This window comes from Salmo salar, chromosome 21 (genome assembly GCF_965601325.2).
Source record: "Salmo salar chromosome 21, fSalSal1, whole genome shotgun sequence".
In the NCBI taxonomy this organism is placed as follows: domain Eukaryota; kingdom Metazoa; phylum Chordata; class Actinopteri; order Salmoniformes; family Salmonidae; genus Salmo; species Salmo salar.
Window position 1 is genome coordinate 27,796,908 of NC_138311.1, and position 23,878 is coordinate 27,820,785.

General features: G+C 42.4%; 1 protein-coding gene across 3 annotated transcripts; it reads right to left on the reverse strand.

Moving 5' to 3' along the window:
- Window positions 1–103: 103 nt before the first annotated feature.
- LOC106582139 (sushi-repeat-containing protein SRPX) lies at window positions 104–23,410 on the reverse strand. 3 transcript variants are annotated; one of them, XM_014164910.3, is made up of 10 exons: window positions 23,262–23,410; window positions 18,005–18,061; window positions 16,404–16,598; window positions 12,072–12,248; window positions 9,691–9,817; window positions 5,482–5,600; window positions 5,045–5,224; window positions 2,268–2,401; window positions 1,156–1,277; window positions 104–1,043 (listed from the first exon to the last, which is right to left on the reverse strand). In XM_014164910.3, the coding sequence occupies exons 1-10, from the start codon at window positions 23,353–23,355 to the stop codon at window positions 863–865; spliced, it is 1,386 nt and encodes a 461-aa protein (XP_014020385.1). In that variant the 5' UTR covers window positions 23,356–23,410; the 3' UTR covers window positions 104–862. The 3 variants fall into 3 exon arrangements, with proteins under 3 accessions (XP_014020385.1, XP_014020386.1, XP_014020388.1); XM_014164911.2 differs by lacking the exon at window positions 18,005–18,061 and having other exon boundaries at window positions 23,262–23,397; XM_014164913.2 differs by lacking the exons at window positions 16,404–16,598; window positions 18,005–18,061 and having other exon boundaries at window positions 23,262–23,391.
- Between the last annotated feature and the right edge of the window lie 468 nt (window positions 23,411–23,878).

Consider the following 23,878-nt stretch of genomic DNA (forward strand, 5'->3'; position numbering starts at 1 on the left):
TTTTTCTGTCGTTACAAAAGACAAACTACATTACAAAAGACAAACTAGACTGTCGTAAAACATAGTTCTGGTTGTAACTGTAACGACAGAAGGACGAGGTCACTCTTTTTAAGAGGGCTATTTAATCATGGTTGTGTGAAATCAAACGGAACAAAGAGCAGTGTACTGATGGACCAGCATCACTGCCTGTTACAACACACACATTCCCGAGTGCTTATTATTCATGTCCTAATTAAAACACTGCTATCAGAATTGAGAAACATAAATATAAAACAGCTAAAGGATTTTTCCAGTTTCATATCTAAAAAAAAAAGAAAATAGTTATTATACAAAACATCGTCATAATAATAGTAAAAAGTGTCCAAGCTTAAAGAAATAAAAGCAAGACTGACGAGTACAAGAATCAATATGATTGTGACGACCCACTCCGCCCAGGACCTCTAACTGCTGTAGGATGCAGTGATGAAAGGGTTATATTTCCATTCTAATTAGCCTGGTCCCAATGCTCCACAGCTCCAAACTCCAATCAGACATTCCGATACTAATGATTCCTACTTAGGAAAGGCACTTCAACTGAAAGTCATCACATTGGTGGGAAATAGAGGGTTCAATGACTTATTGAGGGATATGTTAACTAGCTGTGGTCTGCTATGGGGAACTGGAGGATGGGAGTCGGGTTCAGGAAGTAATATTGAGCAACGGTAGGGTTTAATTATTGATTTGGAGGGATATTGTGGGGGTGAGGAGGACTGTCCATAGGGTGAAGGAAATAGGGGGCGTTGAGGAGTACAATTGGGAATAGTGGGCTTTTTTGGGGAGATGGTGTTGGGGTGTTAGTGAGGGGTGTCGTTGAGGTGTTGTACTACTGGCAGGTGTGGCCTGCCTCCTGCTGCAGCACCATCTCATCCATGCGTCCCTGCCAGGTGTCAATGGTGGTGAAGATCTGGGCTGAGGTGATGGGGTACGTGTAGCGCTCCCTGTCCATCCCCTGCTTGTCAATCATCACCATGTTGAAGTTATTATGGGAGATCTGGAGCAGTAACCTAGGCAACATACATCAACACTTCTATCAGGTCAAGGCTGAACACACAATGTCAGGTCTGAAGAATGAGTTATAGGTTTGTTATGAATGATGATGACGGTGTGTGTATGTACCTGAGTTGTAGAGCCAGCCCTGGGGGGATGAGTCTGTGGCTGATACGGCCGATCTGTGCCGGGTAAATCCCGACCAGTTCAATCACCGTCACATGCCTGAGATCCAGACCACACTGGGCATGCTGGAATACACACACACACACACACACACACACACACACACACACACACACACACACACACACACACACACACACACACACACACACACACACACACACACACACACACACACACACACACACACACACACACACACACACTTATATTATAACCACACCAAAAACACACACATAGCATTGTACACACAAGCAAAGAACATAAAAATGCACTCACATACAAATTCAAGTAATGTCAACAAATGTCACAGAAGCCATCACCTGGCCTGTTAAAGGCCCAGTGCAGTCAAAAACGTGCTTATCCCGTATTTTATATACATTTCCACACTATGAAGTTGGAATAATACTGTGACATTTTGAAAATGCCCTTGTAGTGTAAGAGGTGTTTGAAAAGACTGCCTGAAATGTCAGCCTATTTTGGTGAGATGGAGTTTTGGTGACATCACCAGGCAGTAAATTAGTTAATAGACCAATAAGAAAGAGAGTTCCAAACCTCTCTGCTAACAGCTAGTTTTACCCTCCCCACTCAGACCACTCCCAGACAGTCCTAGTACCATTCTTGCTTTAGAAATTGCTCTTTTAGACCATTTTAATTGAAAACAAATCACAGTAAGGTACTTAATTGTTTCCCATAAAGGATTTGATAGTGAGATGAAAATGGCTGCATTGGACCTTTAAAGGCGAGGTTGTAATGACTCACAGTGTATGACAAGAATCACCTCTTTCCTGACACTTTAAAGGTCAGGCTTTTTAAAGGCTGCTCCCTTTTAATATCTTTTGACAGGCAGAAAAATCATCTAAACCCAGAATAGCATGAATTTACAGAGCACACCGACATTGTTTATTCTGTGCGGTGACATTTTCTCTGTTTACCAGGAACCACACACCCCATCAGCAGAACCACAGACAATTTGACCTACTCCCCCACTCGGTCTCTCTCTTTCCTCACTCTCTGCCTTTCTCCCCTCCCTCCCTCCCTCATCCCTCCCTCACCTGTAGATTAGTCATTTGGAACCTGTAGTAATGATTGGCAGCTGTGGGAGCAGAGATGATGAGGAGACGTCGTTTCTCATAGAACTGGTCCAGCAGACCTGAGGCTGTACGCACCCCCACGTTGATGTTCATAGCTGTGACATAACATGTTATGACATAATAAAACACTACATCATATCACATCATCAAATTCTATGAAAGCAAATGATGTAACTTGATTTGAAATTGCCCCCCAAAAAATCTCAAAATGATGTCAATTTCATTGTTCTGTTTTACTTGTCTTTACTGGTCTTGTTGTATTATAGTTTGCCAGCAATAGTAGCGAATGACTTGTTCCTTCCACAGCGTATATCAGAAGTGCTATATGGAGCGTCACTGTATTTTATAATATGATAGCAGTATAATACTGTCTCTTCTATTAGACAATAATCCACTTAAGTATGTGTCACAGACAGTGCTGGTCGATGTCAGAGCAGGCAGTATTGATCTGCTGGATCTCTGTGATCGATCGACAGCCCATCCTGGCCGAGGGAGACATCGATGGGCTGTTTTCACCTCCAGCGAACCCCGTTTTCACCTCCAGCGAACCCCTCAGCACCCCTGATCAGAACTTCAATGCTGCTAAACACACAGCATGGTGGATGTGTAATGTACAGTTGAAGTCGAAAGTTTACATACACTTAGGTTGGAGTCATTAAAACTCATTTTTCAACCACTCCACAAATTTCTTGTTAACAAACTAGTTTTGGCAAGTCAGTTAGGACATCTACTTTGTGCATGACACAAGTCATTTTTCCAACAATTGTTTACAGACAGATTATTTCACTTATAATTCACTGTATCACAATTCCACTGGGTCAGAAGTTTACATACACTAAGTTGACTGTGCCTTTACACAGCTTGGAAAATTCCAGAAAAATATGTCATGGCTTTCGAAGCTTCTGATTGGCTAATTTACATAATTTGAGTCAATTGGAGGTGTACCTGTGGATGTATTTCAAGGCCTACCTTCAAACTCAGTGCCTCTTTGCTTGACATCATGGGAAAATCTAAAGAAATCAGCCAAGACCTCAGAAAAAAAATTGTAGCCCTCCATAAGGCTGGTTCATCCTTGGGAGCAATTTCCAAATGCCTGAAGGTGCCATGTTCATCTGTACAAACAATAGTACGCAAGTATAAACACCATGGGACCACGCAGCTGTCATACCGCTCAGGAAGGAGACGCGTTCTGTCTCCTAGAGATGAACGTACTTTGGTGCGAAAAGTGCAAATAAATCCCAAAACAACAGCAAAGGACCTTGTGAAGATGCTGGAGGAAACGGGTACAAAAGTATCTATATCCACAGTAAAACGAGTCCTATATTGACTTAACCTGAAAATGCCGCTCAGCAAGGAAGAATCCACTGCTCCAAAACCACCATAAAAAGCCAGACTACAGTTTGCAACTGCACATGGGGACAAAGATCGTACTTTTTGGAGAAATGTCCTCTGGTCTGATGAAACAAAAATAGAACTGTTTGGCCATAATGACCATCATTATGTTTGGAGGAAAAAGGGAGACGCTTGCAAGCCGAAGAACACCATCCCAACCGTGAAGCACGAGAGTGGCAGCATCATGTTGTGGGGGTGCTTTGCTGCAGGAGGGACTGGTGCACTTCACAAAACAGATGGCATCATGAGGGAGGAAATTATGTGGATATATTGATGCAACATCTCAAGGCATCAGTAAGGAAGTTAAAGCTTGGTCGCAAATGGGTCTTCCAAATGGACAATGACCCCAAGCATACTTCCAAATTTGTGGCGAAATGGCTTAAGGACAACCAAGTCAAGGTATTGGAGTGGCCATCACAAAGCCCTGACCTCAATCCTATCGAAAATTTGTGGGCAGAACTGAAAAAGCATGTACGAGCAACGAGGCCTACAAACCTGATTCAGTTACACCAGCTCTGTCAGGAGGAATGGGACAAAATTCACCCAATTTATTGTGGGAAGCTTGTGGAAGGCTAACCAAAATGTTTGACCGAAGTTAAACAATTTAAGGCAATGCTACCAAATACTAATTGAGTGTATGTAAACTTCTGACCCACTGGGAATGTGATGAAAGAAATAAATGCTGAAATAAATCATTCTCTCTACTATTATTCTGACATTTCACATTCTTAAAATAAAGTGGTGATCCTAACTGGGAATTTTTACTAGGATTAAATGTCAGGAATTGTGAAAAACTGAGGTTAAATGTATTTGGCTAAGGTGTATGTAAACTTCCGACTTCAACTGTATGTGTGTGTGGTTTATAGTGATGGGGGTGGGGGGGTGGGGGGGAAATCAATAGTTACATATCCGGATATTAGTTTTGACGATATATCGTATTATTTTGAAAATATCACAATATAATTTTTGTGCTGGTTTGATGTGCCTGCATGTTCTCATTCTTCTTTTTAAATAGGGAGCCAATTTGTTTTTCAGAACTTTTATTTCCATGTCTGATCAAAACGCAATATGTTTGGAACATCGAATCGCAATAAAAATCACAGTATTGAATCGCAATACATATAGATTCGTGATAACCGCAATACATATCGTATCGACACCTAAGTATCGTGATGATATTGTATCGGGAGGTCCCTAGCAATTCCCAGCCCTATTGGTTTATGTGAAGTGTAAAGTACTGCATGTGTGTCTGTGAGGTGTGCTTATGTGATGTGAACAGTATGTGTGTATGTATGTGTGTGTGTGTATGTGTGTATGCATACATGTGTGTGTGCACAGATCTGTACCTGCACAGTTGGTTTCCGTGCCTGACCAGGTGAGTCCATACTGGCACACCCTGGCAGCACTGCCCTGAAGTTCGTACCCTCCTGTACATTTGAAATCACAGGTGGCTCCGTAGTTATCTCCATCACTGTCACACTTCATATAGCCGTTCTCTGGAGGGGTGATGGGGCTGCAGCGACGCACTGGTGGCACAAAACAGATTCAGACACACACTCTAAGGCTGTGTTCATGCAGCCCAATTCTGATTCTTTTTCGCTAATTTTGTATTTTGACCTATCATTTCAGCTCTGAAAAAGATCTGACGTGATAGGTCAAAAGACCAATTAGTGGAATATAAAACTGTCTGATTGTGTAAAAGCAGCCTAAGAGGCATAAATGTGTAAGTGTTCTGTGATTGTTCCTTCTGACTAGAAACATTGTAAAAATGTTGGGGGATCACCTCGTACTCTGACAGAGAAGCGGCAACTGCCCTTGTTTCCGGCTCGGTCATAGACGGTGTAGGACATCTTATGGAGCCCCTCAGGGAAGTGTCCAGGAGGCTTCCCTTTCAGGATCACACTGTAAACACAGCCTCAGTCAAATACTACACTGTGTCAATAGTACTGAAGCCTAACTAAAGACTTACCCTACTACTATTGCTACCATGACTACTACCATTACTGCTACTACTGCCACTTGACTTGGGCAGTATCCAGATGGTCATACCTTCATTCCAACCTTGGCTATACCGTGATATTCGGTAATGCCGGCACTGAACACAAGGGGAGCTGTTTTCTAAACACAGCCTCTGTAATCCTAAGGTTAGCAACGCTAACAAGTACATGTAAAATCTCATAGAGAATTCAAATTAAATGCTAACAAGTTCGTTGGAAATTTTTTATACAGCCTCTAATCTAAATTATTTTCAGGACACACGTCCCAGCTCATAAAGTTATACAAGTAACTCAAAAAGCTACTTACAATTTGCTGCACGCACAAAACAAATATTAGACAGCAAGGCTCTTGATCCAGGAGGGGATTCTCTGCTGTTACTAAGCTAAGCTTGATTTTTGGAACAAGCTAATCACTTAGCTAGATAGTGAACTAGCTACTAAATTAGCAAACCAAATACACAACTGCAGAACATTTAGCCAATTTTAGACAGTTAAATTAATAGCTATAAAATATCTAGCTGGCAAACATTTTGTTGTGAATTCCATACTGTAACTAGACGTGTGCTGCACAACAGTGAGTGACTCACAAGTCTCTTGTTGTTGTGTGCTTGTAAACAACCACCACGTGACTGGGGACTACCGGTAAGAAAAATTATGTGACAGGTAAAATAAAGAACGCAATCTTCTTTATCGCCTATCGTATTGCACTAGCTGACTGCAGGTATTTACTTAAAAAGTAACTACAAATATTCAAATGTATACAAAATCTTCAAATAAATAGTTTAAACTGTATTGAAAAAACATCCTGTGGGTATTTCCAAATATCCCGGTATACGGTAAATACACGGTAGAGGTCGACCGATTAATCTGCATGGCTGATTAATTTTGGCCAATTTCAAGTTTTCATAACAATCGGTAATCTGCATTTTTGTACGCCGATTATGGCCGATTACATTGCAATCCACGAGGAAACTGCGTGGCAGGCTGACCACCTGTTACGCGAGTGCAGCAAGGAGCCAGGGTAAGTTTCTAGCTAGCATTAAACTTATCTTATAAAAAACTATCAATCTTAACATAATCACTAGTTAATTACACATGGTTGATGATATTACTAGTTTAACTAGCTTGTCCTGCGTTGCATATAATCAATGCGGTGCCTGTTAATTTATCATCGAATCACAGCCTACTTCGCCAAACGGGTGATGATTTAACAAAAGTGCGTTCGCGAAAAAGCAAAATCGGAGCACCAATGTACCTAACCATAAACATCAATGCCTTTCTTAAAATGAATACATACAGTGGATATAAAAAGTCTACACACTCCTGTTAAAATGCCAGGCTTTTGTGATGTAAAAGAATGAGACAAAGATAAATCATGTCAGAACTTTTTCTACTGTTAATGTGACCTATAATGTGAACAATTCAATTGAAAAACAAACTGAAATCTTCGAGGGGGAAAAATGAAAAATAAAAACCTTACAATAACCTGGTTGCATAAGTGTGCAACCAGGGGATGTGGCTGTGTTCAGAATGAACCAATCACATTCAAACTCATGTTAAATACAAGTCATTACACACCTGCCATCATTTAAAGTGACTGATTAATCACAAATAAAGTTCAGCTGTTCTAGTAGGATTTTCCTGACATTTTGTTAGTTGCATCTCAGAGCAAAAGCCATGGTCCGCAGAGAGCTTCCAAAGCATCAGAGGGATCTCATTGTTGAAAGATATCAGTCAGGAGAAGGGTACAAAAGAATTTCCAAAGCATTACATATACCATGGAACACAGTGAAGACAGTCATCATCAAGTGGAGAAAATATGGCACCACAGAGACATTACCAAGAACTGGACGTCCCTCCAAAATGTATGAAAAGACGAGAAGAAAACTGGTCAGGGAGGCTTCCAAGAGGCCTACAGCAACATTAAAGGAACTGCAGGAATTTCTTGCAAGTACTGGCTGTGTGCTACATGTGACAACAATCTCCCGTATTCTTCATATGAATGGGCTATGGGGTAGGGTGGCAAGACGGAAGCCTTTTCTTACAATGAAAAACATCCAAGCCCGGCTGAAGTTTGCAAAAACAAACATCAAGTCCCCCTAAAGCACGTGGGAATGTGTTATGGTCTGATGAAACCAAGGTTGAACTTTTTGGCCATAATTCCAAAAGGTATGTTTGGTGCAAAAACAACACTGCACATCACCCAAAGAACATCATACCCTGTTTTTCTTCAGCTGGAACCGGGGCCTTAGTCAGGGTGGAGGGAATTATGAACAGTTCCAAATACCAGGAAATTTTGGCACAAAACTTTCAGGCGTCCTTTAGAAAGCTGAAGATGAAGTTCACCTTTCAGCACGATAACGACCCAAAGCACACATCCAAATCCACGAAAGCATGGCTTCACCAGAAAAAGATTAACGTTTTGGAATGGCCCAGCCAGAGCCCAGACCTGAATCCAATTGAACATCTCTGGGGTGATCTGAAGAGGGCTGTGCACAGGAGATGTCCTCGCAATCTGACAGATTTGGAGCGCTTTTGCAAAGAAGAGTGGGCAAATATTGCTACATCAAGATGTGTCATGCTAATAGACTCCTACCCAAAAAGACTGAGTGCTGTAATAAAATCAAAAGGTGCTTCAACAAAGTATTAGTTTAAGGGTGTGTACACTTATGCAACCAGGTTAGTGAGTTTTTTTATTTTTCCCCCTCAAAGATTTCAGTTTGTTTTTCAATTGAATTGTTTACATTATAGGTCACATTAAAGGTGGAAAAAGTTCTGACATGATTTATCTTTGTCTCATTATTTACATCACAAAAACCTGGCATTTTAACAGGGGTGTGTAGACTTTTTATATCCACTGTAAGTATATTTTTTTTAAACCTGTATATTTAGTTTTAAAAAAATCATTTTAGCTGGCAATATTAACTAGGAAAATTGTGTCACTTCTCTTGTGTTCAGTGTAAGCAGAGTCAGGGTATATGCAGCAGTTTGGGCCACCTGGCTCGTTGCGAACTGTGTGAAGACCATTTCTTCCTAACAAAGACCGTAATTAATTTGCCCGAATTGTACATAATTATGACATAACATTGAAGGTTGTGCAATGTAACAGCAATATTTAGACTTAGGGATGCCATCCGTTAGATAAAATATGGAACAGTTCCGTATTTCACTGATAAACGTTTTGTTTTCGAAATGATAGTTTCTGGATTTGACCATATTAATGACCAAAGGCTCGTATTTGTGTGTTTATTATATTATAATTAAGTCTATGATTTGATATTTGATAGAGCAGTCTGAGTGAGCGGTGGTAGGCAGCAGCGGGCTCGTGAGCATTCATTCAAACAGTACTTTCCTGCGTTTGCCAGCAGCTCTTCGCAATGCTTGAAGCACAGAGGTGTTTATGACTTCAAGCCTATCAACTCCAGAGATTAGGCTGGCAATACTTTAGTGCCTATAAGAACATCCAATAGTCAAAGGTATATGAAATACAAATGGTATAGAGAGAAATAGTCCTATAAATTCCTATAATAACTACAACCTAAAACTTCTTAACTGGGAATATTGAAGACTCATGTTAAAATGAACCACCAGCTTTCATATGTTCTCATGTTCTGAGCAAGGAACTTAAACGTTAGCTTTTTTACATGGCACATACTGCACTTTTACTTTCTTCTCCAACACTTTGTTTTTGCATTATTTAAACCAAATTGAACGTTTCATTATTTATTTGAGACTAAATTGATTTTATTTATGTATTATATTGAGTTAAAATAAAAGTGTTAATTCAGTATTGTTGTAATTGTCATTATTACAAATATATATATATATAAAAATCGTCCGATTAATCGGTATCGGCTTTTTTGGTCCTCCAAAAATCGGCGTTGAAAAATCATAATCGGTCGACCTCTAATACACGGTATACAGCCCAAGCCTAACTACCACTACAGGTTATAAATGAAGGTTCAGTGGGGTTAAGGATCAGGGGTCAGACTGACTCAGTGAGGATGCCGTCGGCCGTGTCCTTGCCCTCCGGTGTGTCCCAGGTCACCCTGGCAGTGAGCTTGCCAGGCTCTGCCGTCTTGTCCTTCAGGTTAGGACACTTTATTACTGGGGCATCCACATCTTCCAGAGAAGGAGAGAGGGGAAAGAGTGGTAAAAAAGGTCAGCAGATGTGGAGGGAAGAAAAACAGGAAGAGAGGAAAAACAAAAAGTGCTTTTCCCTGTTCTGTTATGTCCTGTCTGTGTAATTGGGGTGATTTTAGACTAGAGAAGCTCCTGTGATGGAGTGCTGTTTCACCGAGTCGTGGCTGAAAGACGACATTGATAACATACAGCTGGCTGGGTTTTCCGTGCATCGGCAAGATAGAACAGCTGCCTCTGGTAAGACAAGTGGTGGCGGTCTGTGTCTATTTGTCAATAACAGCTAATATTAATGAAGTCTCAAGGTTTTGCTCACCTGAGGTAGAGTATCTCTTGATAACATGTAAACAACACTATTTACCAAGAGAGTTTTCATCTATATTTTTTGTAGCTGTCTATTTACCACCACAAATCGATGCTGGCACTAAGACCGCACTCAACAACCCGTATAAGGCCATATCAAACAAGAAAATACTCATCCAGAGGCGGCACTCTCAGTGGCCGGGAACTTTAAAGTAGGGAAACTTAAATCCGTTTTACCTCATTCCCACCAGCATGTTACATGTCCAACCAGAGGGAAAAAAACTCTAGACCACCTTTACTCCACACAGAGACGCATACAAAGCTCACCCTCCATTTGGCAAATCTGACCATAACTCTATCCTCCTGATTCCTGCTTACAAATCAAATCTAATTGTATTTGTCACATGCGCCGAATACAACAGGTGTAGACCTTACAGTGAAGTGATAACTTACAAGCTCTTAACCAACAATGCAATTTTAAGAAAAATAAGTCTTAAGTTAAAAAAAATCTAATAATTAATTAATTATAAAGCAGCAGTAAAATAACAGTAGTGAGGCTATATACGGGGGGTAGCGGTATAGAGTCAATGTGTGGGGGCACCAGTTAGTCAAGGTCATTGAGCAGGTTGGGAGATTCAAGTTCCTTGGTGTCCACATCACCAACGAATTGTCATGGTCCAAACACACCAAGACAGTCGTGAAGAGGGCACGACAACGCCTATTCCTTCTCAGGAGACTGAAAAGATTTGTCATGGGTCCTCAGATCCTCAAAAAGTTATACAGCTGCACCATCGAGAGCATCCTGACTGGTTGCATCACCGCCTGGTATGGCAACTGCTCGGCCTCCGACCGCAAGGCACTACAGAGGGCAGTGCATACGGCCCAGTACATCACTGGGGCCAAGCTTCCTACCATCCAGGACCTCTACTCACACCTGCCTGCTGCCATTCCTGAGCAAGCTCTGTACTGGTGGTGCTCCGATCCCGCAGCTGAATCAACTTTAGGAGATGGTCCTGGCGCTTGCTGGACTTTCTTGGGCACCCTGAAGCCTTCTTCACAACAATTGAACCGCTCTCCTTGAAGTTCTTGATGATCCGATAAATGGTTGATTTAGGTGCAATCTTATTGGCAGCAATATCCTTGCTGGTGAAGCCCTTTTTGTGCAAAGCAATGATGACGGCACGTGTTTCCTTGCAGGTAACCATGGTTGACAGAGGAAGAACAATGATTCCAAGCACCACCCTCCTTTTGAAGCTTCCAGTCTGTTATTCGAACTCAATCAGCATGACAGAGTGATCTCCAGCCTTGTCCTCGTCAACACTCACACCTGTGTTAACGAGATAATCACTGACATGATGTCAGCTGGTCCTTTTGTGGCAAGGCTGAAATGCAGTGGAAATGTTTTTGGGGGATTCAGTTAATCTGATTACTCTTCATAACATTCTGGAGTATATGCAAATTGCCATCATACAAATTGAGGCAGCAGATTTTGTGAAAATGTATATTTGTGTCATTCTCAAACCTTTTGGCCACGACCATACATATTACCTCAATTAACCAGTGGCCCGGTACCCCCTGTATATAGCCTCGTTACTGTTATTTTATTGTTGCTCTTTCAAATTTAAAAAAAAATGTTTTGTTATTTTTTTACTTTTTATTTATTTATTGTTTACTTCAGTTTATTTAGTAAATATTTTCTTAACACTTTTTTAACTGAATTGTTGGTTAAGGGCTTGTAAGCATTTCACTGTAAGGTCTACACCTGTTGTATTCAGCAAATACAATTTGATTTGACAGCTACAGACAAAACACCACACACACACACAAACACCATACACATACTGTACATCGGTAAATGCACACACGCACACACGCACTCACCCACACACGCACTCACCCACATCCACTTGCACGCAAGCACTCTCTGACTCACCTATGCAGGCGCTCTCCCCTGAGGTCCAGGTTTTGTGGTACTGGCAGGTGACAGTCTTGGACCCCTTCAGAGTGTATCCAAGGGAGCAGAAGAACTCACAGCGAGAGTTAAAGTAGGATCCGTCTGAACACTTATAGCCACCGTTAGCAGGCATCTGTAGCTTAGGACACCGGATCTCTGACAGGGAAACACAAATCAAGTCCATAAATGTTTTTCACAAACAGGGTGTATGATTAGCAGGTAGCTGAAGAATCTGACAATGATTATATTGGTTGTGTGTATCTTCAGTGGTTACATAAAGTACCAGTCAAAAGTTTGGACACACCTACTCTTTTAAGGGTTTTTCTTTATTTGTACTACATTTCTACATTCTAGAATAACAGTGAAGACATCATAACTATGAAATAACACATATGGAATCATGTAGTAACCAAAAAAAGTGTTAAACAAAATCAAAATATATTTTATACTTCAGATTCTTCAAAGTAGCCACTCTTTGCCTTGACAGCTTTGCACACTGTTGGCATTCTCTCAACCAGCTTCATGAGGTAGTCACCTGGAATGCATTTAAATTAACAGGTGTGCCTTGTTAAAAGTTAATTTGTGGAATTGTGGAATTAATTTGTGGAAGACCAAGTCCATATGATGGCAAGAACAGCTCAAATAAGCAAGGATCGTAGCCTTTTTCTCAACTCAACTTTCACATCTAGATGGCCGGGCACTGTAGAACCCAGAACTGTAGAACCCAGTTCCTACATTTGAATATAAAAATTGATTTTATCCAAAATAATTATGCTACCTTTTATCTCTGGGACCCTCAGGATGACAAATCAGAACAAGATTACTGAATGTAAGTACATATTTACCTTCTAAGGTGAATGTATCAAACCAGTTGCCGTGATAAAAGTGTTTTGTTGTTTTGCACTCTCCTCAAACAATAGCATGGACTTTTTTTCACTGTAATAGCTACTGTAAATTGGACAGTGCAGTTCGATTAACAATAATTTAAGCTTTCTGCCCATATCAGACATGTCTACTGTATGTCCTGGAAAGTTGGCTGTTACTTACAATGTCATTCTAGTCACATTAGCGCATGTTAACAACAACCGTTCCAGTTTAGGGACACCGATCTGAAGTCATGAAGGTCAGTCAATACTGAACATTTCAAGAACTTGAAAGTTTCTTCAAATGCAGTCGCTAAAACCATCAAGCGCTATGATGAAACAGGCTCTCATGAGGACCGCCACAGGAAAGGAAGACCTCAAGTTACCTCTGCTGCAGTGGATAAGTTCATTAGAGTTACCAGCCTCAGAAATTGCAGCCCAAATAAATGCTTCACAGAGTTCAAGTAACAGACACATCTCAACACCAGGTGTTCAGAGGAGACTGTGTGAATCAGGCCTTACATTTATATTTTAGTCATTTAGCAGACACTCTTATCCAGAGCGACTTACAGTAGTGACTGCATACATTTCATATAAGGCACACTTAACCAGAAGAAAACTGGTCAGGGAGGCATCTAACCAGCATGGCTATCACAGCACTCTGCCATCCCATCTGGTTTGCGCTTAGTGGGACTATCATTTGTTTTTCAACAGGACAATGACCCAAAAACACACCTCCAAGCTGTGGAAGTGCTATTTGGCCAAGAAGGAGAGTGATGGAGTGCTGCATCAGATGACCTGGCCTCCACAATCACCCGACCTCAACCCAATTGAGATGGTTTGGGATTTTAACACATATACATATACACATATACATATACATATACATATATATATATATATATATATATATATATATATATATATATATATCACCTTTATTTAACCAGGTAGGCCAGTTGAGAGCAAGTTCTCATTTACAACTGCGACCTGGCCAAGATAAAGCAAAGCAGTGCGACACAAACAACAACATAGAGTTACACATGGGATAAACAAACGTACAGTCAATAACACAATAGAAAAATCTATATACAGTGTGTGCAAATGTAGTACGATTAGGGAGGTAAGGCAATAAATAGGCCATAGTGGCGAAATAATTACAATTTAGCATTAACACTGGAGTGATAGATGTGCAGATGATGATGTGCAAGTAGAGATACTGGGGTGCAAAAGAGCAAAAATAAATAACAATATGGGATGAGGTAGTTGGGTGGGCTATTTACAGATGGGCTGTGTACAGGTGCAGTGATCAGTAAGCTGCTCTGACAGCTGATGCTTAAAGTCTCCAGGTTCAGTGATTTTTGCAATTCGTTCCAGTCATTGGCAGCAGAGAACTGGAAGGAAAGACGGCCAAATGAGGAGTTGGCTTTGGGGATGACCAGTGAAATATACCTGCTGGAGCGCGAGCTACGGGTGAGTGTTGCTATGGTGACCAGTGAGCTGAGATAAGACGGGGCTTTACCTAGCAAAGACTTATACATGGCCTGGAGCCAGTGGGTTTGGCGACGAACATGAAGCGAGGGCCAGCCAACGAGAGCATAGAGGTCACAGTGGTGGGTAGTATATGGGGCTTTGGTGACTTGATAGACTACATCTAATTTGCTAAGTAGAGTGTTGGAGGCTATTTTTTAAATAACATTGCCATAGTCAAGGATCGGTAGGATAGTCAGTTTTACAAGGGTATGTTCAACAGCATGAGTGAAGGAGGCTTTGTTGTGAAATATGAAGCCGATTCTAGATTTCATTTTGGATTGGAGATGTTTAATGTGAGTCTGAAAGGAGAGTTTACAGTCTAGCCAGACACCTAGGTATTTGTAGTTTTCCACATATTCTAAGTCAGAACCGTCCAGAGTAGTGATGCTAGTTGGGCGGGTGGGTGCGGGCAGCGAACGGTTGAAAAGCACGCATTTAGTTTTACTAGCGTTTCAGAGCAGCTGGAGGCCACGGAAGGAGTATTGTATGGCATTGAAGCTCGTTTGGAGGTTTGTTAACACAGTGTCCAAAGAAGGGCCAGATGTATACAGAATGGTGTCGTCTGCATAGACGTGGATCAGGGAATCACCCGCAGCAAGAGCGACATCATTGATATATACAGAGAAAAGACTCTGCCTGAGAACTGAACCCTGTGGCACCCCCATAGGTCCGAGGTCCGAGGGCCAGAGGTCCGGACAACAGGCCCTCCGATTTGACACACTGAACTCTATCTGAGAAGTAGTTGGTGAACCAGGCAAGGCAGTCTTTTGAGAAACCAAGGCTATTGAGTCTGCCAATAAGAATGCGGTGATTGACAGAGTCGAAAGCCTTGGCCAGGTCGATGAAGACGGCTGCACAGTACTGTCTTTTATCGATGGCGGTTATGATATTGTTTAGGACTTGAGGGTGGCTGAGGTGCACCCATGACCAGCTCGAAAACCAGATTGCATAGCGGAGAAGGTACGGTGGGATTCAAAACAGTCGGTGATCTGTTTTTTTAACTTGGCTTCCGAAGACTTTAGCAAGGCAGGGCAGGATGGATATAGGTCTATAACAGTTTGGGTCTAGAGTGCGGCAGCTTTCCAATCTTTAGGGATCTCAGACGATATGAAAGAGAGGTTGAACAGGCTAGTAAAAGGGGTTGCAACAATTGCTGCGGATAATTTTAGAAAGAGAGGGTCCAGATTGTCTAGCCCAGCTGATTTGTAGGGATCCAGGTTTTGCAGCTCTTTCAGAACATCAGCTATCTGGATATGGGTGAAGGAGAAGCAGGGGGGGGGGGGCTTGGGCAAGCTTCTGCGGGGGGTGCAGAGCTGTTGGCCGGGGTAGGTGTAGACAGGTGGAATGCATGGCCAGCCGTAGAAAAATGCTTATTGAAATTCTCGATTATTGTGGATTTATCGGTGGTGACAGTGTTTCCTAGCCTCAGTGCAATGGGCAGCTGGGAGGAGGTGATCTTATTCTCCATGGACTTTAGTGTCCCAGAACTTTGAGTACAGGATGCAAATTTCCCAAAACTGATGAGTTGGGATGAGTTGGACCGCAGAGTGAAGGAAAAGCAGCCAACAAGTGCTCAGCATATGTGGGAACTCCTTCAAGACTGTTGGAAAAGCATTCCAGGTGAAGTTGGTTGAGAGAATGCCAAGAGTGTGCAAAAGCTGTCATCAAAGCAAAGGGTGGCTACTTAGAAAAATATATTTAGATTTGTGAAACACTTTTTTAGTTACTACATGATTTCATATGTGTTATTTCTACAATGTAAAAAATTGTAAAAATAAAGAAAAACCCTTGAATGAGTAGGTGTGTCCAAACTTTGGACTGGTACTGTATGTTTGGTGTAAAGGTGTGTGTCCAGTGATTTTGGGTCTCGCCAGTAGGCCAGGTGTGCGAGTTTGTGTGTGTGTGGCGGTCTCACCCCTGCAGGCGTAGTTTCCTGACCAGTGTTTGCTGGCCATACACACCACCTCTGGGTGTCCCTGCTGCATCTCGTAACCCCTCTTACAGCGGATCTTACAGCGCGATCCCATCACGTTCTTATAATACTGCCCTCCAGGACTCCGACAACTCACGTCGCCATGCTTCACCTTGATGGGCGCGCACCAAGGGGTCCCTAAAAATGGGGTTGGGCGGGGAATAAGAGGGAGAGTTATACCATTCACATAAAAGATTGAAATAAACGTCCTTCTGGTTCAGGTGCTGGACAGACATCTATCTATACAAGATAGACATTGTCTGTTTGTGCCGCAATGTAAATTAACTATTGGGGGCCGGGGGGGTATTTACCAGTGTTTTGGACATCCATGTGTTTTCTCACCTTACTGCTAAAATGAAGAGAGGCTGTGAGTGTAAGTCAGGCAGTGAGGTACCCATAGCAACATACATAATCCATACTGATTTACCACAGGACACAGTGTTCACAGCAGACTAAAGAGATCAAAATCAGGAGTGCGAGTGTAAACCCATCCATCATCTCATCACAGGTAGACAGAATGATACAATGGCTTTGTCACTTACCATAATCCATGCTGACAATAAGAAGTACTTGACAACAAGAAGTACTTGCTTGAGTAAAGAAAAGATAGAGGTTGAGAGTAAGGGAAATAGTTTGAGTGTGAGTTGTGTGTGTGTGTGTGTCTGTCTTTGATCACTTTGATCCAGTGGATTTAAATGGGATCACTCAATCATTCTGTTGATTAGAGCTACTGAACCCCATCAATTGAACTATTAATAAATATAACCTTCAGACTGGAGGCTGAAGTGGATGATGATTTAGAGTTGATTTACAGCATGAGGGATAAAGATGTGTCAGAAGAACACTAAAGTTGCCTCCATCTTTCCTCTACCAGTTGGACGGCTCTATCCATCCCTCAAACGCTTGCCTAAAGATTCCTTTTGGGAATGCCAAGTTTGAGGGGCCAGCAGTTTTGTATTCCAGGGAAATAAAATCTGCAGTCCATTTCCCACTGGCTCAGAACACACACACTTTCTTGTAAGCGCACACACTCTCTCAAACACACACTCTCAAACACACACCAGCTGGACAGGAGCTGGACAGTTCGTGGGTGTGTGTGTGTGTTGGCTGTATCTCCAGTCTCCACTGTCATTGAGTAAGAGAACACAATACAATATTTGAGTCTCTACAGAAGAGAAATAGTCCAGGAGTTTGGATTGGCCCAGAGGGTAAAATTCCATGTCTAACTGACCTCAATGAAAAGTTGAAAGTTAAGTTTGACATAATTGTGTCAGTTTGTAAAACATGGGATGAAGCATATCGCTATCTTGTGGAGAAGAAAATAACATAGTTGTGTACATCACATTGAAGTGAAAGACACACATCTAACTTTGATTTGCTTTTCAAATAAAATACATGTTTTCAATGTTGATAAAAAGTGAAGTCAATGCTTTGAGTTTAAGAGGCTTACTTCAACCCTAAACTTTCCTGCATGTTGAAAGCGAGTGCCAGAGTGTGTAAAAGCGTGCGTGCGTGTGGCAGCAGAGCTTGGTCAAAGCATTCACCTCCGTTTATACGAGCATATGCATCTTCATCATCTCCATAGCCATAGTATCCCGACCCTGGGAAAGTAAGAGGGAGAAGAAAGCAGCTAGTGACCAAGGCAGGGAGAGAGCAAGGCTGCATTCAAGATAAGAGTAGGGCTGCATTGGTTTCTGTATAGCACTTTGTGACATCTGCTGATGTAAAAAGGGCTTTATAAATAGATTTGATTGAAAGGGTTTATCAACGTTTCAAAACATGTGGTAGTCCTAATCCTTCAGCAAGAGATTTGGGTTGGACTTTACTGGTGTTTTGCAAGGGGTCATTATTAAATCAAGATTATCACTGTTGGAAAACGTTGCTAAACTATTCCTACAAAGGGGAATGAGAGAAATCTCTTCAACACATGCAGAGAAGAAGAACCCCAAGGGAGCCTTTCTCCCCAGCTGGTTTGGCACAATTAATCACTTTTACTGCAACCTTGTTCTAAAACCAGTGGTGCAATGGCAACCTCACACTGGGGTCACATTCAGTAAGTATGAAACTGAAGGAAACGTTTTGAAATGGAGGAGGATCTACCTAAACCTTTTCTCCATTCCAAAATGTTTTCTCCTGTTTGTTCTTGCTGAAATGTGACTCCGGGTCTTGTTGTGAGGTCACCAACATACTTACTGTGATATGTGACTAGTGCTCCAATATTGGTTTCCTTTCCTTCTCTCCTTCTTGGTCACTAATATGAGGGAGCTAGAAAAAGAATGGCCTTCCAATCTGGCTTATTGCTTTCATCTGTCAAGATCTCTGATATCAGTTGTCAAAAGGAAAGCAGATATGAGTATTGGGACGTTGCTTGTCTGGAAGACAATGCTTCGCTGTCACAGCAAAATTGCTGCATGATCTAGAGCCTTCTACTTCAAAATGATACATAACCTTTCAACGCACAACGCAAGATAAAGGAGGAGTGACATGAGGGAGAGAGAAAAAGGTGAGGGGAATAAATAGCGAAGGGAGTGGGAGAGAGAATGGGTGAGGGAAGGAAAGGGGTGTAAATGGGAGAGAGGAGTGAGGAGCGAGCTCAGATACGCCCAATCGCTACCAGAGGAGGATGTTGTGGACTCCAACCCAGTGTGAATGTGCTCTCTGTTCAGGATCCATGAGGGACAAAACAGACAGAGAAGTCTTTCACTCCTGCTACAGCTACACGCTCCCAGCCCGACGGGCGTACATACACGTCAGCCAAATGTCTAACGCGCACTGCGGTTTTAGCAGTCAGATCACACTGCTACTGAGCACATCCTTATACAGACCCTGAATCTGATTTAGCTGGCTGAGGGGAAAACTCACGGGCACACAGCCAAGGAAGTCAATCAGAGGGAAACAGACATATCTGGGAAACTAATCACAGGTGTGTGCCGCTGCTTCAGATCAGTTCTATAACAAGCATGCAGACAATTCACTGCCTACAGTGAGGTTATATATGACTATCCTTACATAGTACGAACACTATATGACCCAACACCAGAGTGCACATGGAGAACTTACCACACATCTCTACCGGGCTTGGTTATGGAGCCATAATAGACGACAACACACAACAGAGTAAATCTAACACACACACGTAGGCCTTCCTTTCTGTCTCTATCGAGACTGTTCTACAGATTACTATCCTGCTACAACAACTAAAGTTCTGCTCTGATTTTTTGGTTTTGTTATTCTGTAATAAATTGAATCCTAGGGGGCTCTACTGACATACACCACACCAGCAGAGAGCCGCATAGCCTATAGCAGGGGATATTTCCCAGAGACAGAGCTCGTCCATCTTCTCCACACGCACATCCTTAGAGACAAAGGCAGCCAGTTATACTGACACTCACATCCCATCCAGCAATCTGCAGCAGAGGGCATAACACATTATTATAGACTTGTCTCTCTCCTTTCCTAAGGGATCTTAGAATACCGCAGTACTGTTCCTTTTCCACTCAAAGCGGTCTCCAGAACAGCCAGGGATAAAATAACACTATGATTAACTTGAAACGATCTCATCCACATCATCAAATTGAGCCAGACTTGAATAAAAGCTGATATGCTGAGAAGTTGACACTCAACTTGCCAGTATAAAGTTATTTTATTACTTATTTCTTATTTGCTTAAAATCAGTGTGTGAATGGAGGCCAGATCCAGAGTTTTCAATAACAAAGAAAGAGAAAACCTAGAAGTTGTCATTCATCCACATAAACATGGTCCCAGTCCCAACAGTCTTTCTGTCAGTGCACTGAGGTTTGGAATCAGACAGCATCCCTAACAGTCTCTCTCTTCTTTTCTCTTCTCCTCTCACAGCAAAAATGACTCCTCAGAGGGTGGGAAGACGTCAGCGAGAACACGGTGTTGATAAAACAGAGAGAGCGAGAGAGCGAGAGAGAGGCTCTCCTGCCGAGCTCAATGAGAACAACAGGGCCAGAGGGAACACAAACTGAGGTTCCAGTCAGCTTTATTCAGCTGAGCTGTGCGTAATAGGAATCAATGACAGGGTTAATGTAGAAACATGCCAGGAGGAGAACTGAACAGGCAGTACAGGCATCTGTTATTTCATCTGGGCATCAGAAACACACAGACTAAAGACAGTGAAGTGATTTGACCATCTCTTTCTCACTGCCTCTGTGCACAACTTCCCTTTAATAGATCTCTTCCTCAACCAACCACTATAACTCTTCTCTCCAACATCACATGCTCACGACTCCTTTCTTAACGGATCAATCACTGACTCTCTTACCGTCATGCTCTCTTTCTCTCTCACCATGGAACATGAGAAGAAGCATTATTACGGCTACTCCAGTGGTATTAGTAAGCTGGCAGGCTTAGAGAATTCCCTGGGTTACATCACGCTGTGTTAAGACGGCATGTTTGAGCTTTCTGACAATTAACTATACTTTCAAGGTCACTCACCTACCATAGACCAACAGCACAGCAGTCCATTCGTAAAATATGAATGATTCATAGAGTCATTATGACTGGGTTTCACTGTCAGTAGAAATGCATGCTGAGCGAGCAATAATGGAGAAGGAGTCACTGAGTGTGTACGTGTGTCTGTGTGAGAGTCTGCTTGTGTTGACAGAGAAAATAGTAATGAGAGGGGACAAAGGAGACTGCGGCAACCATCTTGTTTTCTGAGACAGCAGCCGAGACAGAAACATACAGAGTTCCGGAGAGAACCAACCATCAAACCCTTCTCTTGGCAGTCACCACCCACCTTCATATGCCCTGGAGGTAACATAAACACTCAGCCTGTCTCTCAGTACAGACACCTCAATGCACATAAAGTAACATCAACAGTCAGCCTGTCTCTCAGTACAGACACCTCAATGCACATAAAGTAACATCAACACTCAGCCTGTCTCTCAGTACAGACACCTCAATGCACATAAAGTAACATCAACACTCAGCCTGTCTCTCAGTACAGACACCTCAAAGCACTGTATAACACCAAAGCAAAGAGAGGTTACTAAGGCTACTTAAAACCCAAACCATCCCCCCCTTCTCAACCCCCTTTAACACACACACACACACACCACACACACACACACACACACACACACACACACACACACACACACACACACACACACACACACACACACACACACACAGTTACTAACAACCCCCAAATAAATACAAAGACCCCTGTTAAATCAACCCCCATAAACACACACACACTCACTCACAAGCACAGACTCACCAGTGACCTCCAGCTATAAGCATCAGTTTGACAAGCTGTGCTTAGCCTGTCAGTGTAAATCTAAATCCAGTAGCGTATGCACATGTTTCAGCCTGTTTCTCAGACAGAAGTGGTGAGCCACTGGACAAGACACATACATCTCCAAATCAACACCCTCAAGCACACACACAATCTCTCTCTCTCTGACACACCTTACATCTCTAACCTTGGTACGGACATACACACACACATACACGTATACACCCATGCATCCAAACTATTATACAGTCCAATCCCGTCTTGAACTTATTTCAGCTTCTCATTACTCTGCAGTGAATGTTCCTCTGCAGGATACTGTCCCTGCCCTGTTGGCACTCATCCATCTGGAAAACTCTCTCTCAGTGTGTGTGTAAGTGCTTGCATACATGTGTGTGTGTGACTTTGTGTGAAATTATTGTGTAACCAAGCTAAGATGGGAGAACACCACATGGAATGATATCAATCAATCAGCAAAAAATAAAACAACTATAATGGCCTCTCTATCCCATCATGGTGTCTGTCTACCTTTAAATCATTGGTATGTCCTGTTGACGGTTCCATTCAACTGATACAGTCCTCCTGTCACCCTCCAAAGAGACCCTGCTATCTTATTAAACAAAACCACCCAGCACTGGACAGACACTGACTCCACAGATCTGCGGGTCTAGGAAAGCTAGGAAATGGGAGGAGGCAGGCAGGCAGAGCAAATGTGCAGTTAGTCTGAACACAGGAACCCTTGTGTGGCTTGTGGCCTGTGACGACTCCGACATCCCGGAGCTATGGGCTCTGATGCCGGTCACACTGGGGTGGACTGTAGTCGGGAAATATTTATTGGAGACGTGGAATTATCTAGGCTATTGACAACTTCGATGTGATTCGCCACTACGTTGACTGAAATCATAGACCATTAGCTAGGTAAAGATTAGTTACATTTTGGCACGTTTTACGTGCATATCCCCTTGTTAAACGAATGTACAACTGTTAAACTCACTACCCACTGAACACACCGGTTGAATCAATGTTGTTTCCACGACATTTCAATGAAATTACGTTGAACCAACGTGGAATAGCTGCGTTGAATTGAAGTCTGTGCCCAGTGGGATAGCGCACTTACTTTGCATGGCAAAATAACTTGAACATAGGACTCAATTAATACGTTTTTTTTTTACAAACTATAGCACGAAGGTACGCTAAGGCACCATGTGCAGAATGCTGACTTTAGTGTCTCATGAATTCTGCGGGAGACGTCCCCCAGATGCGCACTGCATTCCCCCTTTTACCCTAGCCTCACCCCCCTCCACGTAAACATAAAATGTGGCTCACCAAAAGTAGCGGTGGGATATCGGCTAACCGACAATGAATACGTAATAACAGAACAAATCGCAACAACCACTAACTATGTTATGCAAATATCTAAAAACGTTACATTTATTTGAGAAATGTAAATTAAATGGACGGTGTCCATTTGGACACTAGTGGGTTAACTAAATCCCTCTGATCCGCGGGTTGGATAAATATTTGCAATTCCTTACCTTCATAGGCTAAACTGAAGAAGAGCTGGACAAACACGAACAGGGACACTACCAGCCAGGTGTCCATATTCACGCGCGGGACACTCTTCAACATCTTTGTAAAGTACAGGAAAACTTCCAAGGCATTCCAACTTACCAAAGACCCGCCTCCTGCTCCAGAAACACGAGAGGATACTCCACCAGAATCCTAATCGAATCTGGCCTGAGCCACGGCGCACGCGTCACAGCTAAATGCAGCAACACTGAACTAAACACTGCAAACAACTCTCACAAATGATAGTAGACAATTTAACCTGCAACAAAGTGACTTTGTTTTCATACAATAGCTTACGCATTTAGGTCTAGTTGCCACTTGCCAAGGCTGCTGGGGAAATACATTCCCCAAGAAAAAATCTAAAGGCACAACCAAATAAAGGCATCTCAAAACCAAAGTGATACATCATTGCTGGACACACACACACACACACACACACACACACACACACACACACACACACACACACACACACACACACACACACACACATAATTCAGTCCCATTCAAAATCCTATTTTCCCAGACCCCTAACCTAAACCTAACCTATACTCTTACCCTAACCCTAGCTCCTAAACCCCAA

What these genes read in the sequence shown, in the direction of transcription:
- LOC106582139 (XM_014164910.3), bottom strand. Translation starts at nt 23,355, where the DNA reads ATGTTGAAGAGTGTCCCGCGCGTGAATATGGACACCTGGCTGGTAGTG. An exon ending in CTTCAGTTTAGCCTATGAAG is followed by an intron (nt 18,062 to 23,261) that starts GTAAGGAATTGC and finishes TTACTTTCCCAG; the next exon opens with GGTCGGGATACTATGGCTAT. An exon ending in GCCGACGGCATCCTCACTGA is followed by an intron (nt 5,601 to 9,690) that starts GTCAGTCTGACC and finishes CTGTGTTTACAG; the next exon opens with TGTGATCCTGAAAGGGAAGC.